The sequence below is a fragment of the Elephantulus edwardii genome, unplaced genomic scaffold (assembly GCF_000299155.1).
Source record: "Elephantulus edwardii isolate Elephantulus edwardi_28Jun2011 unplaced genomic scaffold, EleEdw1.0 scaffold00030, whole genome shotgun sequence".
Classification (NCBI taxonomy): Eukaryota; Metazoa; Chordata; class Mammalia; order Macroscelidea; family Macroscelididae; genus Elephantulus; species Elephantulus edwardii.
In genome coordinates this window covers 8,317,718-8,333,575 of record NW_006399780.1, presented here as the reverse complement: position 1 = coordinate 8,333,575, position 15,858 = coordinate 8,317,718, and the positions used below count along the sequence as shown (strand labels likewise).

Here is a 15,858-nt window from a genome sequence, read left to right as displayed (position 1 = left end):
AATGTCTGTGGAATGAATGAGTGGCTTGCTGGCTAGCTACATGAATAAATATTTCTTCTGCCTGGCAAGGTATGGCTAAGCATCCCAGCTTTGATCTTTATCTTTTGTTAGATGGGAAAAAAAATAGGCTTCCCTTCTTCTTGCTCCTTGGAACAGCCTGAAGTGCATCCTAGTATCACAATAAGCCTTGGTGCTTGGCAGTCTATTGGCACTGCTCATAGCTCCAGAGCCCTCAGACAGGTCCCTTGGCTCATTTCAAAGAAGAACAGTTCACAGTCATGTCCTTCACGATGTGGGGAGTGGCTGGGGGACCGATTGCACGACCCCCACCCACTCCAGTATGTCTGCACACAGGGACTCCACAGCATCTAGTCGCTCGATTTGCACCAGCTTCGTGAGCAGCTCGGGGATGCTGTAACCAGCCGTGCTGATGCGGTCAAAGAGCTGCATGCCATCTGTCATGCCCCCAATCTCGTCCCTCTTCAGTCCAAAGCTCTCGGCAAGGTGGCGCCACGTCTTCACGATGGCCTTCTCAGAGCTGTACGTGGAGCTGAGCATGCGGCTGGTCTTCTCAAGACAATCGAATGGCAGTTCCGTGGGGCTGAGACCTACAGAGAGAAAGGGTCACGGTCAGACACCACAGGGTGGCAGTCAACAGAGAACACCACCGTTAAAATAGTTTAAAAGGTTTCATATTGTGGAGTAAAACACAGATTCCAAAAAAACAGATGCAGCAAGTGCAGAGCTTAAGGGAGCAGCACTCAGAACCTTGTCACAGAGAAGCTGCCTGTTCCCTAATTCCAGGGGTGATCCCGCCCTCACTCCAAATGTAAACGTGAACTTGACTGCTATGGCAATCCCTACAGAGGATGTTTTTAGCAGTCTCCAAAGCCTTTCATTCAGACTAACTTTGGCTGGATAAGCCCTGTCATGCTTACGGCTGAAGCTGAGGAGGAATGTAAAGGAGAATATTAGCACATTAGTAGTCCCTAGTCGTCTCTCATACTTTGGATGTGGTATAAGGAGAGGCTATTCTTTGGAGAAGGACATCATGCTTGGAAAAGTGGAGGATGAGAGAAAGAGAGAAGACCCCCAACAAGATGGATTAACACAGTAACTGCAGCAATCAGCTCAAGTCTATCAGAGAGACGGGGAGGCTGCCACAGGAGAAAACTGAGTTCAGAGCTGTTGTTCTATTGGTCACCAAGAGTTGTACTTGACAGTACCTAACAACAACTACTACTAACAGTCACTTTTTTTACTTCTTTTTCTTTTTAAAAAAATATTTTCTATCGGTTTACTTACAAAGTTAGTATATATTGTGTTTCACACTATCATTCCCATTCATTGTTTTATAGAATTAGCCATCATTGAACTGTGCCCTCTCTTTCCAGATCCCCACTAGATCTTTCCCATTTCCTTTAACCACCCCCTTCACTCACCAAATTGTGTGACCATATGATTTCACCCAGGCCTATCCTCACCCCTCTGCTCCCATCCTCCCCACCTTGGATCCTCATACACGTTTTACTAGTTATCTTTCTATTTCTACAAAAATGGCCTTATGCAGTATTTGTCCTTATAAGACTGAGTTAATTCACTCAGCATAATGCTCTCCTCTCCCTCCCAAGTTATGTAATAATTTTCAAAACTGTTGCTCTTGAGTGCTGCATGGTATTCTAGTGTATGAATGTGCCACAATTTCTCAATCCGTCCAATTGTGGTTGGACATTTGGGCTGTTTCCATGTTACTGCAACAGGCACTTTTAGGGGCTCTCTGGTTGCTCAGTGGCAAGGAATTGTGCTGCCAACATCTTGTGTGTGTGGTTCAAAATCCACCAGCTGCTCCATGAGAGAAATATGGACAGTCTCCTCCCATGTGACTTACTGCCTCTGTAAACCCACTGGAGGGTCAGCTATGGGTTGGTTATGACTCTACAGTACACAACAAGAAGGAGGAGTCATGTTATGAAGAGAGTTTTGAATGACAACCCAAAGGCTCTGAACAAACTGACTGCCAGTGTAGAAGTCTGTTGATTTATAATCCTCACTGTGCCCGATACTCACTTGAGGAGCATTTCAATAACACTAATGCAATTCCTCTTTCAGGAATATGGAGTAGATGCACTTCCCCCTAGATTTCCCATAATTAAAGGAGCTCTGGTGATGTCGTCCTGCTCACCAGAAGGCAGTGTGTCTCTGTCAGTTAATCCACTAGAAGCTCTTCAGGAGCAAGATGCCCAGTCAGCCCCTGTTAAGATTACAGCCTCAGAAACCCAACAGCTGGTCACTATAGGAGTCGGCATTGACACAACAGTTGGCTGAACTGAAGTACAGTTGAAAAGATAGGAGATCAATGAAACAAACACAGGGAGACCCTGAAAAACGGCGAGAAAGCACAACAGCCAGAAATCTCGAGATGCCAGGGTGAACGTGACAGTTAGCCTGAGAAGCCAGCAACTCAAACACCAGTTAGCCTGGCAAAGAGCCCCAACAAAAGCTTGCCTTTTTCAACCAAACCACCAAGACAGAAGCAGCCCAGCAAAAACCAAAATTAAAACTTTTTAGAGAGCACTTAACCCATTTCAGCTAAATACCATAGAAAACACTATGGTCTCACTCTATCCGTAACAGCAAAGGCTAAGTGGGAAGCCTAGACTTGGAATCCTAGGAAGCTGTAAGATGGTTCCCTAATGAGGGGCCATATAGAAAGCCAGGACTATCATCTTCTCCAGTCAGTGGTAAGGCCTCATCAGAAGTCCTGGAGTGTCAGGGCAGACCATGTGCTAAGGCTCCCTTGGAAGTCCTGGAGTCTCAGGACAGACCACGTGCTAAGGCCCCATCAGAAGTCCTGGAGTGTCAGGGCAGACCAAATGGAGAGGCCAAGCACACCCAGCCAAAACGAGCTGCAGCCTCCCTCCACTGAGATGAGAAGGGAGTCGCCTTTCACCATCACTCAGCAACAATGATCACCCCCACTACAGACAGAAGAATTGATGCTTTTGAATTGTAGTGTTGGAGAAGAGTATGGAACATACCAAGGACTCGTTCCAAGGACTCATTCCAAGGGAACTGACAGGTCTTTCCTAGAGAGGGTGAAACCAAGCTGCTCCTTGGAGGCAAGAATTTTGAAATTCCATCTCACATACTTTGACCATGTATCCAGGAGGGGCCAGTCCTTGGGGAAGTACATCATGTTTAGACAGCACAGGAGAGGAAGACCCCATATGAGATGGATTGACATATTAACTGATAATAAACATGATAATAAACATAAAAACTGATAATAACATGATAATGAAGGTAAGTGTGTCAGAGACAGAGAGATGGGCTCAGGATAGAGCAGGGTTCAGAGCTATTGTGTATGAGGTCAGCATGAATCACAAGTGACTCAATGGCATATAACAACAATAATGTTCATGGAGACCACATGAGAGTTGAAACCCTCATTAGCGTGCCCCATCCAGGCCAATGGAAGTTGCACGGGAAGCCTGGGCCTCTATCTCTACCTGGCAGTTAAAAGGTGGTGCCCATCCTCCCTTGACCAGATAGTGTCAGGCAAAGGAAGCTCCAACAGAAGATTTATATAAGACCTCAAGTCTCACAATGTAGTATGAAAATGCCTGTGTTTTCGTTAGAAGTTGTGGAACCAGGAAGATGTTACACTGAATGAAAAAAGGTGATCTGTAGATGCCAACATTGCAGTGACAGAGATGTCAGAATTTATATAAGACCTCAAGTCTCACAATGTAGTATGAAAATGCCTGTGTTTTCGTTAGAAGTTGTGGAACCAGGAAGATGTTACACTGAATGAAAAAAGGTGATCTGTAGATGCCAACATTGCAGTGACAGAGATGTCAGAATTCTGTGACAAAGATTTTAAAGCAGTGTCATAAAAATGTCAGTGAGAAATCAAAACATGTTTGACACAGATGAAAATGAACTCCAGAAAAGAAAAAAGAATGAAATGGAGATTTTTTTCCCCTTAAAACATAAAGAGCATATCAGTGCTGTTATTTGTGCTGTTCAAGAATATTCAGCTTTATTTATAACAGCCCAGGACTGGAAACAAGCCATACGTCCCTTACCAGTCAAATGGTTAAACAAGTAGAACTATGGAATAATACTCAGTAATGAAAAGAAAGCTACTAAAATTATTAGTGCCACCAATATCCTGCATGAATCTCCAGAGAGTTAAGCTGAGTGAAGAAAAAAAATATTAATCCCTCAAAACTCAAACTTCCTGCCAATGACTTGGAACTGGCTCTTAGCTGACCTTCCAGTGGTTTTCTAGGTCTCTAATAGCATGTGAGGAGATTGCCCATCTTCCTCCCAAGGAGCTGCAGGCAGATTCGAACCCCCTGAGGAGCTCTGCCCTTGAGTGAGAAGTGCAACTCCTTACAGACTAGGCCACAAGCATTCCCTCCAGTGTGTGAGTTGTTGTTAGGTACTGTTGAGTCAGAGCTGACCCTTGGTTGACCCTGGAGAGCGGGTTGGTGTACATAACTATAAAACGCAATGTGAGGAGTCCTTGGGGCAATGGAAAAGGCTTTATCTTCACTGTGTCCATGTCAATATTCTGGCTGTGACATTGATCTAGAGTGTGTAAGACATTACACTCTGGGAAACTATGTAAAAAAGTACATCAGGTCTGTGTGTAATGTCTCTTACCACCCTATCTTTCTTAAATTATATTAACATAAAAAGATGACTTAAAAATCTATTGATACCTGGACCTAACTCTAGATTATAAAACCTTATCCTGGGGCAGGCACCTTACTGATTCATCCTGGGGTTTGGGTGATCATTTGCAGAGCACATTAGTTTCCCATTCAATACTATACACATTTTCTTTTGTTTCCTGACATTAGTTGCAATCGCTCAATATTATGCCATATTCTCACTTCCTCCCTGAATTCCTGGTTTCCCTTCATCTTTTTTCCTGCCCCCTTCTGACTTCTGAGCTTTGTTTTTGGGCACCTGCTGCTAGGTCAAAACACTTGTAAGATTTCTCAGGTTACAATGAAGTTCATTCGTACCACTCTGGGAACGGCAGGTCCAACATCCTCAGCCCTGGCTATGGGTCAGCATTGCTGTGAAACTCTAGGACCTATATTCCAGGGATGCAAGACTCAACAATCTCATTGCTGCTGGGTCAGAACCAACTCATAGCTGACCCTCCAGTGGGTTTTCTGAGGCTGTAAATGACATGGGAAGAGACTAACTAGCTTTCTCTCAAGGATTAGCTGGCTGACTTAAACCGCTAGAGAGGCACCAAATTCATGTTAACAGTGTAACTCCCTACAGACCATGCCATCAGAGCTCCCTTGGAGGGGCGCATGGTCAACAAACAGGGCTTCAGACTTTCCTCTGCTCAATTTCAATGGAGGAACCTCTGTTTCCCCATGAGTCTTGCAATTAATTTTAAAATCATCATCATCTCAGGCATATTGACTCTTAAAGCCAAGACAGCCTAGGGAACAGAGAAGGGCTTTTTGACTGATGAAATGAAAACCTCAAGGCATTCTCCAGTGGGTCACCAGCAGCCTTTGACTCCACCAGGCTGGGCCTGGCAGGCTGACCCAGGGCCAGGTACATCTACGGCAAGATGCCACATGTCCACAGGCAGTCCCACAGAGCCCCTGGAACTCAGGAATTATTTTTGGCTTACGGAGAATGCACCCCACAAACCTGCCCTGGGGCTCAGCGTGCTGGCATTCAGCTCACACAGTGGAATGGCTGCACTCTCGCTGTCCTGTCCAAACAGGGGAAAGTCCACAGCAAGAGTGCCAGGGCGACCAGACCAGACCAGCCTGGAGGGGAAGTTCTCCGCCTCAGTGATGAGCATGGAGCTTTCTGCAAACAAGCTCAGCAGTGGTTTGGGTGGGGGTATGGAAACAGCAGTGAAACAGTGTGAAGCAGTTGTGGCCAAGCGGCCCCCCTCATCTTGTGTTTTTTAGGGAGCAATGGTAGGCAGCCCGAACTGCTGTCACACTCCCGTGGTGCCTCCCTGGCAGGCTCTGACTCTAAAGTGCCCGCAGCTCTAATGTGTGGATGCTCCCACACAGACAGCAGGGATTTCTGCCCTCTGACCCTGGATGAGTCACCCAGGGCAGAAGAGAAGCCACAGGAGAGCCTCTGGGAGAAGAGGGGTGAGCAAGGGATAGAAATCCTCACAGCTGGGCACTAGGTGCTTCCATCCATCTTCACACTCCCTTTTCACCGTGTGACAGATGGTGGTGGCAGCAGTATTTTTATTTTTCCAGACAAAGAAAGTGAAGTCTCAGAGAAGTCAAATGATTTGAGGTCACACAGCTAGTAAGATGCACCGAGCAATTTCAGTCCTGAATCTGTCTGATTTCTTCCCTCTCTGCCTAGTAATGTGGTTTTGTCTGGAGAGGAGTATTTGGCCTGACTATTGGTAAGAAGCTGTACTGCAATCCTGAAGTCACGTGGTTCAAATCCACCAGCTGCTCCACAGGAGAAGGATGGGCAATCTCCTCCTGTGCAATTAACTTCCTCTGAAAACCCACCAGAGGGTCAGCTATGGCTTGGTTCTGACTCGATAGCACACAGCAACAACAATAACAACAGCAACAACAATTATTACCTGTAGAGAGCTCTGGTGACCTAGTGGTAAGAAGCTACACTGCAATCCTGAAGATATGCAGTTCGAACCCACCAGCTGCTCCAGGGGAGAAAAATTAATCTCCTCTTGTGCCATTCACTGCCTCTGAAAACCCACTTGAGGGCCAGTTATGGGTCAGCTTTGACTTGATGATACTCAACAACAAAAACAACAACATTAGTACCTGGAGAGGACTGCTGGTAGGGTGGGTAGCCCTTAGTAAGTTGCATTGCTAATACAAAAGCAGTGCCTCTCTGGTGGTTCATATCCACCAGGCGCTCTGCAGGAGAAAGATGGCCAGTCTCTTCCCATTCAATTTATCACCTTGGAAAACCTGCTGGAGGGTCAGCTATGAGTGGGTTCTTGAACTGACAGCAAGGAGTTGCAGGGTTTTTCAGTATTATCACTTGCACTACAGTTACTACAGAGGAACCCTGGTGGCACAATGGATTAAATATTGGACTGCCAACCAAAAGGTTGACAGTTTGAATTTACTAGATGGAGCAAAGCTGAAGAAGGCATCTGAAGATGGAAAATGGGAAGTTCTAGAAGTGCATTATAAACAGTTAGCAGGAAGTGCAGGACTACTATTTACTAGATAAATTACTGACAACCATCTTCAAAGAAGGCAAAGCAAATGGAGAGTGAGGCATCTAGGAGGTACACGAGGCCCCATTCACCTCACCCTCCCCGTTCAGGCCACATGGAAATTGTTGTGTACCAGGACTGACTCATTTGCTGACCTGTCTGCAAGTTTTCAGAGGCTGAAAATTGCATGGAAAGAGACAGACCATCTTTTCCCCATAGAGCAGCTGGCAGATTTGAACCATATGCCTTCTGATTGGCAGCGCATCTCCTTACCACTAAGCCACTAGAGTTCCCAGTGAGGTTAGGAGGAACAGGAAATACTGGGGAAATGGGTTGAAACTGTTTGGAGCCCAATACAACTTTCCCCCCATGCAGCACTGTGGCAGCCAGCCATTCCTGTTGAGGAATATGACGGGTGTCAGGTGGCATTACTCAGTTCATAGAAACATCAAGATTCTTCTGTCAAACCCTTGCCTCACCATTGACAGGTAAAAGGAAGCTCTTCAGAACATTCCTGCCCTTTACTTAAAATTGGGTAACTTAACAGCCTAGGGTAGGAGTTTTCTAAATGCTTCTTTCATGCTTACCTTCTACAACACCACACACATTGGCATACACATCCAATATCTTTTTCCTTCGACTTTGAATCTATAGGGGGAAAAAGGTAAAATAATGTTATTTTTCAAAAAGGTAGGCAGGGGGAGAGGGGACTGATAACAGACAAAGAATCCAAACTCTTAGTATCAGCTAACAGATTATTTTCCCTTATGCCTAGGAAATGTTCAATCAGAAATATACCATGTTCTGGTATAGAAACTCATCCAAAATTTAGAAAGAGGAAGTCTTTTCTTTGGGTTACCTAATAAAAACACCTTCTGTGTCCACCAGAAAGGCTTGGGCTCAATGGGACATCCAAACTCTCCAGAGCACTAGAGACCACATTAGGTATCTGTCTATTTAGAAGGATGTCTTTTGGGAGTTCAGTACACGAGCAGGGCAGGTAGACTCCTTATAGCAGCTCATACAGAAGCCCAGACAGACAGTGGTGTACAGGAGTGCTTATCTCCCCACATGAGAGCTCGGTCAGGGAGGGCATGCCGTACTGATAGGTACAGAGTTGTCCTGGCTTAAAAGGTCTACGCACCACTAGAACCAGTGTCTCTCACAACAATTGCACAGGTCTCTAAGGTCCTTGCAAGTGACACACCCAGGAACAAGTTATTGCCATCATGTCTGTACTCACGTCTTCAACAGGATTCCAGGCCAGTCTACCAATCAGGGGCCATTTTTACCATGAGCAAGGTTGCCTAGCAACATAGTTAACATGCCAACTTTTATTAGGTTACCAGAGCAACAGAGCTACAAAGTTAACCAAATATAGCCTGGAGAAAGGTTTGTTAACCTTTTACCCACAAAATCCATGCTACAGTATTTCAAGACTGCCTACCTTAGGTAGTAGAACAATATAGACAGTCTTCAAATGTGATCTTATTTTTATATTAAAAATACATGTACAGAATTTGTTATATGTAGGTATATATGTATATACATATGCACAGACACACACAAATACATCTATGTGTGGGCACATGTGTCTCAGATGAGTTAGATGTTTGCTAGTATATTTACAAAGATGCTTTCTATTCTGTGGCATTCCAAGGGATTTTCATTTCCTTCTCTTTGATAATTATTCTCATTTTTCTCCAATAAAGCTATATAATAAGAAAGCTTTTAAAAAAATTTTCAAAGGTGTTTCATAGCTATCACTCTATGCAGGTTTCCTACCACAGACTTGTTGGAGAAACTCCTTATCTCACGGAAGAACTTATTAAATAAGGAATGTCTGTCTTTTGACCATAAATCAGACGGCTCTCTCCTGCAGATGCCCCAATAAAGCGGGGCTGTTAGTGGAAGAAGGGCGTGTGCGTGCCAGTGCCTCACCCCGGTTGATTTGGTGACGGTGGCAGACTTCTCCCGTGTCAAGTGCACTAATGATAGTAAACACAGCTCTGGAGAGCCCTGCTTGTCGACGGCGGGCTCTTCATCGCTGTCCATGCTCCGGCTCAGCAGCTGCTCGTTCTCAGACGAGGCATCATTCTCACTGGAGAAACAAGAGCAGCATTAATGGGATCTGGGAACGTGCATCTCTGTGAATACCTTAATGGCCAAGATGTGGCTAAGAGGGACACAACCATTTGTTCACAGGACTTTTACTGAGCATCTTAGCAGGTGCTGGGGGCACGAGATAAGAAAGGCACATGCCTGCTTTCTGCTCCTTTTTAAAACAATGACCTCAATTCAGGCTAGTGGCCAGCTGCTCTCTGTGGTAAAAGGAACCACAGAGGGGCCAGCGGGAGATTGGAGGAGAGAGAGGGTGAACAGCTCTAGGGGGCCTGGGCTTGCCAGTGGGGATGGGGACTGCAACTGGTCATTTTTCTTTCCTTCCTATGGTGCCTGACATAGTGTGGATGCTCAGAAAATTATCCTGAATAGGCTACATCTTTTGATATATACTCCAAGCAAATCTCAAAGTTGACTTTGTGTTTCTGTAGGTGGCACTGCATCCATGCATGTGCTCAGAAACAAGGGCCTAGAGCGATTAGAACCATGAGTGTGAAAATGCTTTTCTCTTGGTAACGAGGGGGAGGGAGGTGATCCGGCTGAGGCATGGACATCATGGAATGGTGCCCCGGGGTCAGGGCCTCAGGGAATTCCACAGACGGTGGTAAAGACCAATATGCCAAGACTCTGGGCTCACTTTATACCAAGGCTGACTGCCAGCGTCTGTGCTAGTTAGACACAGGGTAGGGTATCTAGCCTGAAGCACATGTGGGTTGGACCTTGAACTCTTAAAAGAAACGAAATTAGTCAAGAAAAGACTTTCCACAGCTCATTAAAATAACTTCAAATATATTAAAAACAATGTTCTCTTTAAAAGCATCTCACTTGCTTCCTGTGGTTTGGCAGAAGACTTTTTTTTAAAAAGGATTGTATTTGCTAATAACTGGCTTACAATCATAAAGCCCATACACAAACACAACTCTAGAGACAGTGATTAAAAGGCAAAGGAAACACTGGATGATGCCCTATTGGCAAAACTTACTTTCTATGTGACCTCAGGGTCTCGCAGGGCATCGCTGGCCTGGGCATTGTCTGCATGTGATAGGGGCAGATAAGGCCACCCCCACAGCACTGGTCATCTCCTGGCCCTAGACCCTTGTTCCCAAGAGCTGAAAGCCGGTATCAGGCATGAATTCCCAGTCACTTGGTATTGTGTCAAATACAGTTTTCAAGTTCTGATTTTTGCTTCAAATTCAAATGAGAATTACACAAGCTTGGTTGAGTTTTTTCCTCAATAAAGGTCTCTCCAGTTTTTCTCAAGTATCCCTGGTGGTACAATGGCTAAGTATTCAGCTGCTAACCAGTGAGAACTGACTGTCAGGCGAACTGGTCCTTGTGGGGTGATTTTTCCCAGTCACACTATATATATATATAGTCACACTCTGAAGCTCTGAAGTTGGCTCCATGGCACCGAATAGTAAACACATTTACACATTTTCCTGGGACAATAGGTGGCACTTAATTCACAGAAGGTGTCCCCCGCCTTTCTGACAAAGGTCAAAGGAAAACAGGGAAAGAGGTCTAAATAAAATGAGATTATGACTGACTGACCAGTGGAAGGCCAATTCCATTTCCAGCAGGTCAAGAGTTAAGAGCTAAATACACACGCTGCAGTCTGAACTTCAACTCAGCCCTGGGAACAGAAGCTACCCTCACCAGAGAAGCCCAGAATCCTAAGACAGCAAATTCCTGAAGGTTAGGAGAAGGGCTCACTGGAATGCCCTTTAAACATCCTCGCTCTGCAGGACTAACACAACACACTCGATCTGCTTTTCTTTCCCAGTACGTAAAGATTTTAGAATTTAGGGTTGCTTGCTGTCCTTGTGTCAGAGCTGTTGTTGAGAGATGCTGGAGCTTTTCAAATGAGATAATATTATTGGATGTGCTTTATGAACGCCAAAGTCTGGAGTCATTGTTATTGCTAAATATAAAAGGCTTTTCATGAGTTTACACAGGGTAAGATGAAAGGATTAATGGGGGCGGGGTCAGGGATCAGGCAAAGAGGATTTTCATCTTCTCTTTTTGTAACCAGTTTACCAACCCCTGGGCAGGTCACTCAAGCTCGTTACCTCTGTGCCTTTATCCATGGAGCGAGAAGTGTGGAGGAATGATGTCCTCATACCACCATCCACACGGTTTGGCTTAGAACCAATACCGAACGGCCAATTTTTGGAATCTGAAGGATCAATGTAGACCTGGTGGCATAGTGTGTTATGCATTGTGTTGTTAACTGAAAGGTTGGCAGTTCAAAGCACCCAGCTGCTCCATATGAGAAAGATGAGCAGTCTCTTCCGGGAAAGATTTACAACCTTGGGGACCTAAAGTAGGGCCTCTATGAGTTGGGATCGACTCAACAGCAGTGGATGAAGTAGGATCAAATCTGAACGAATATCCAAGAGGAAGAATAAAGTGTTTATTCCCTCCACCCTGGATTTATTTGGGGTGGGATTTATGGCCCTCCAAATTTTATATACATGTGGAACTTCTTCCTTGACAGGCTTTCTCTACTAATGTTAGTCCATCAGGAGCCTGTGGAATGCAACTGTGGACACAGGCTACCTGGCTGCACTCACTAGCTGCGTGAGATGTGTAACTGTCACACATCTACAGATGGGAAGAGTCACAGCTTCTGACTCATGGACTGTGGCGAGACACTGCATTCACTCACTTAGCACAGCGCCTGGCACGGAATCACCATCTAGCCTGCGTTAGTTATCCTCGTCACCACGTTACATCATCGCCACTGTTCCAGTACTACCCCTGGTGCTAACAGAGTAGCATCAGTGTGAGCAGCAGCAGTAACCCACAGTGCACACACCCTTGGCTTTCTATGACAATCTAGAGAAGAATAGGGCACGTGGAAAGCTTTGACACCCACATATGGACTAAGGATGTTAAGTAGAAGAGCTGAGAGCACACAGCACCAGGAAGAAGCATGGGGTTGTGATCCCAGAAGAGGAGGCAGATGCTGACCACCAGCTCTAACACCAGCCTAGTCCCTGCTGGTTGACAGGTGAGAGATGTGTTAGCTGCCGGTGGACAAGCCCTCCTCCACCTGCTAGCTCAGCCCTGCTCCCAGAGTCCTTCTCTAGCACAGTCCTAGTGGTAAGAAGACATGCTGCATTCCCAAAGGCACAGGGTTCAAACCTATCAGCTGCTGTACAGTAAAAGAGTGGGGAGTCTCTTCCAGTATGATTAACTGCCTCTGAAAACCCGCTGGAGGGTCAGCTATGAGTCAATTCTCACATAACGGTACACAACAACAACACACTGAGAATAGGCTGGCCTGTCCATGGCCCCTTCCTGCTGAACTGGAGACTCCTCCTAATCTTCAGCAGGGAGTGGGTGGGACTGTCAACATGGGCTGTTCTACCTGAACTCTCAGTGGCCCTGCAGGATTGACCTTACCTCTTGGTGGTCTTGGCTGGAGTTGCTGTCAGCTTCTCGAACTCATCCTTCTCAGAGAAAACCACCACGCTGTCTGTTGGTAAGCGGGGAAATGTTTAGAGGAAAGAATGAGTTCAAATGGATTCTGTGTCTCTGAGTTTGATCTCTCAGCTTACTTCCTAGTTCACAGAATTGGCTGATGACTAAATCCCCTTAAATGACACCACTCTTCTAATTACATGCTTAGGAGTAAATAAAATGTGGGTGCTGCTGACACCTGTTCCTGTGGCCTCTTTACTACAGGACATGAACGTGCAAGCAAGTGGGAAGGCAGGCTGCTGGGGAGGGGGTGGGGGGGTGGGCAGCATAGTGATGAGAAGAGCACAGAATCTCTCCTATGGCCTTATGTGTAAGTCAAGGCAGCAGGCAGGGTTTGCAGACCTTGTGTCTCTTTTTTCTCCTCTTCCTTGCTCACTTGAGCTTCCACACTCTTCACTGAGTGGCTGGAACAGCAGGCTGATGAGAGAAAGGGGAGAGTGTGAGTAGCAAAGCTTATCAACTGGGTGAGCTGATGGAGCTGTCCTGGAGGGCTGGGGAACGGGTGGGTACGGGGCTTCAGGAAGAAGGAGGAGTCACCTTGGGCAGGTTTTGTCTTCATGATGTAGAACATGATGATGAGGACGATGGCGATGGCCATGATGAAGATAGTGGACATGGCGATGATCAGGGCAGTGGCCAGGTGCCCTTGGCCTGAGAGGTCTCCTGGAGTCAGAGGGAGCAGACCGTGATCCAGGGCTCTAGTCTCTGCAGGCAAGGGGTACCCCCAGTAATGCAATGCCCTCTGTCCTTGGAAACCATCACATCCCTCAGGCAATGCTCTGCCATCAGGATGTGTCCAACTGATGCTTAGCATCTGAAATGCTCATTTTGTCTGACAACCAAGTTCTAAAATGCTATTAACTTTTAAAATGGAAAGTACTTAACAAACCTGTTTGCTTCTGAATTTCACTTAGGTCACCAAATCAGTTTTACACATTAGCTTTGGCTTGTCTGTCTCATATGTGGTTTGCACAGACCTGTCTTTGAAACAGTGATCACTTGATGAACCTTGCGCAAGGTAGCATAGGGAGAGTAAAAGAGACCCCACATACCAAAAAAAATGAGTCCTGAGGATAGTTGATTCAAGTTTGGGCATTTCCAAGTGCAAACTGGTATATAAAAGTCAACTCCTGGGACTAGAGAATTTGTTTTGGGTTGAGATCTATCTTGCGTCTCATGCAACGTCAACATAAGAATATTAAAAATCCCAGGGCAAAGACAATATAAAGACTGACACACTTCCTCCTCCTGGGTTGTCCTATTATGCTTGTCACCCCCACCAAAGCCATTCCTTTGTCCTAGGACAGTGTACCCACTTCCTTGACCAATAGCTGCCTGTGATGGGTAAAGTGCATGGAAGCATGCTCCAATCCAATGAACTAATTCACGAAGATTCTGAGTCTTGTGAAACCAGATCTGAGATTCTTTTATTTTATTTTATTTTTTTCAGATCTGAGATTCTTAACTCCCAGGCAGGAAAGTGAAGTGTAAAATCTCTGGACTCATCGGATGGAGACTACAGCTTGGAAGGAAGGACCAGAACCTAGAGCCAAACGAGGCTGTTTCAGCTGCTGCTCCACCTCTCGTGGGGAGGCATTTGGGAAGTGTCTGTAACATCGTTGGATGGCAGGTATGGATGAGATAAATGTTTTAATATTCTCTGTGTTGCATGTAACTTCCCCGGGGTCTGGAGGAAATGAGATTCATATATCCTAGCAAAGGTTCAGTGCCTTAATGTCCTTTGTGGAAGACAAGGGAGCGTCAGGTTTTCAGGGTGATGGGGAGGGGGCTACTAAGTGCCCTGCAATCTTTCAAAGATGCTCAAAGCCCCACGGAAACTTGGGTCCTAAAGATGCTTAAATAATGGGATGCCATTAAAACAGTCTGAATGGAAAAGAGGCCAGAGCTCAAGGTCTTGCTCTGAGGGAAATATCAGACTTTTGTGGTAGTTGAGGAGCTGTCCTCCTCAATCATTCCCATCCCTAAAGGATTAGGGAGGATGAAATGTAGTTATTGAAAATGAATATTAAAGTGTTAAGGTCAGCAGGTTTATATGAAAGCTCGCAATAAAGTTGCTGTTGATTTCCTGCCAAACCAAAGCCCAGGGAGCGCCGCACCCCCTCCATGGGCCGCCCTCCTTCGCTGAGCTCACAGGCCTGCCACTCTGGGAGTGTGCTTTTATTGTGAACACATCCTAATGGACTGAGGACACCCATGGAGTGATCAATTCCACTCCTTGCTGAGATAATTATTAACTTCCAGCAACTGGGGGCAACTTAGGTAATTAAATCACATTAGAGAAATGATTTGAGGTGGGGAAGAGCTTCATAATCATGACTAATAATTATTTCCTCTTTCCCTCTGAACTTTCATCCAGCCACCTCTTCCCTCTTGATGGTTTAATCCTGAAAGATCAATACCTGGGCCCTTCCTTACCTTTATGGGCGTGCTGGAAAGGGGCCTGGGTGCTGCTGCCGGAGGTGCTGGGAAGATGGGCAGAAACCCCTGAAGTGACTCCCACACCTGCAAGGAGAAGAGATTCACCTTCTGTTCTTCAAGATGAGCTGGAGAAGTGCTACTTTCAAAGACTGAGGACTACGGTGTGATCACCAGCCAGAACTCTGTATGAATGTGCTGGAGAGAATGGAGGTAGAGACATGTGACACCCTCCTGGTGCTCTCTGGTGAGCTCAGGCGCATTGCTGCAGCCATCGTGCCAATCCACCGCACTGTCTCCTTCTTTTGTGCCTGACCCTCTACTCTTCCAAGCACGATGTGTCCTCCAGGGATATACAGATAAACGTACCATGAGGAGAAAATAATAATTGACTAGTTATTTTAATTACATAGCTCATGATGACATTTTAAAAATTTTACTGTAATTATAAAAGCAAAACATGTTCATTATTTAAGATGTAGGGGAAAATTCTACCAACTTTTACAGTTGGAGATAGATCGAACATGCAATCAAGATGCATTGATAATAATGGGTGACTGGAATGCAAAAGTTGGGAATAGTGAAGAAGAATCAGTGGT

General features: G+C 45.6%; 1 protein-coding gene across 1 annotated transcript in view; it reads right to left on the bottom strand.

Annotated features, from left to right (window-relative positions):
- Positions 1–262: 262 nt before the first annotated feature.
- The window catches only part of EDAR (ectodysplasin A receptor), a 49,394-nt gene continuing 33,798 nt past the window's right edge, over positions 263–15,858 (bottom strand). The window contains exons 5-11 of the mRNA XM_006883822.1: positions 15,260–15,346; positions 13,361–13,483; positions 13,166–13,240; positions 12,746–12,818; positions 9,158–9,317; positions 7,804–7,864; positions 263–608 (exon numbers count right to left, since the gene is read on the bottom strand). Coding sequence (XP_006883884.1) covers positions 286–608; positions 7,804–7,864; positions 9,158–9,317; positions 12,746–12,818; positions 13,166–13,240; positions 13,361–13,483; positions 15,260–15,346 — 902 coding nt within the window. The 3' untranslated portion in view covers positions 263–285. The remainder of the gene's footprint in view (positions 609–7,803; positions 7,865–9,157; positions 9,318–12,745; positions 12,819–13,165; positions 13,241–13,360; positions 13,484–15,259; positions 15,347–15,858) is intronic.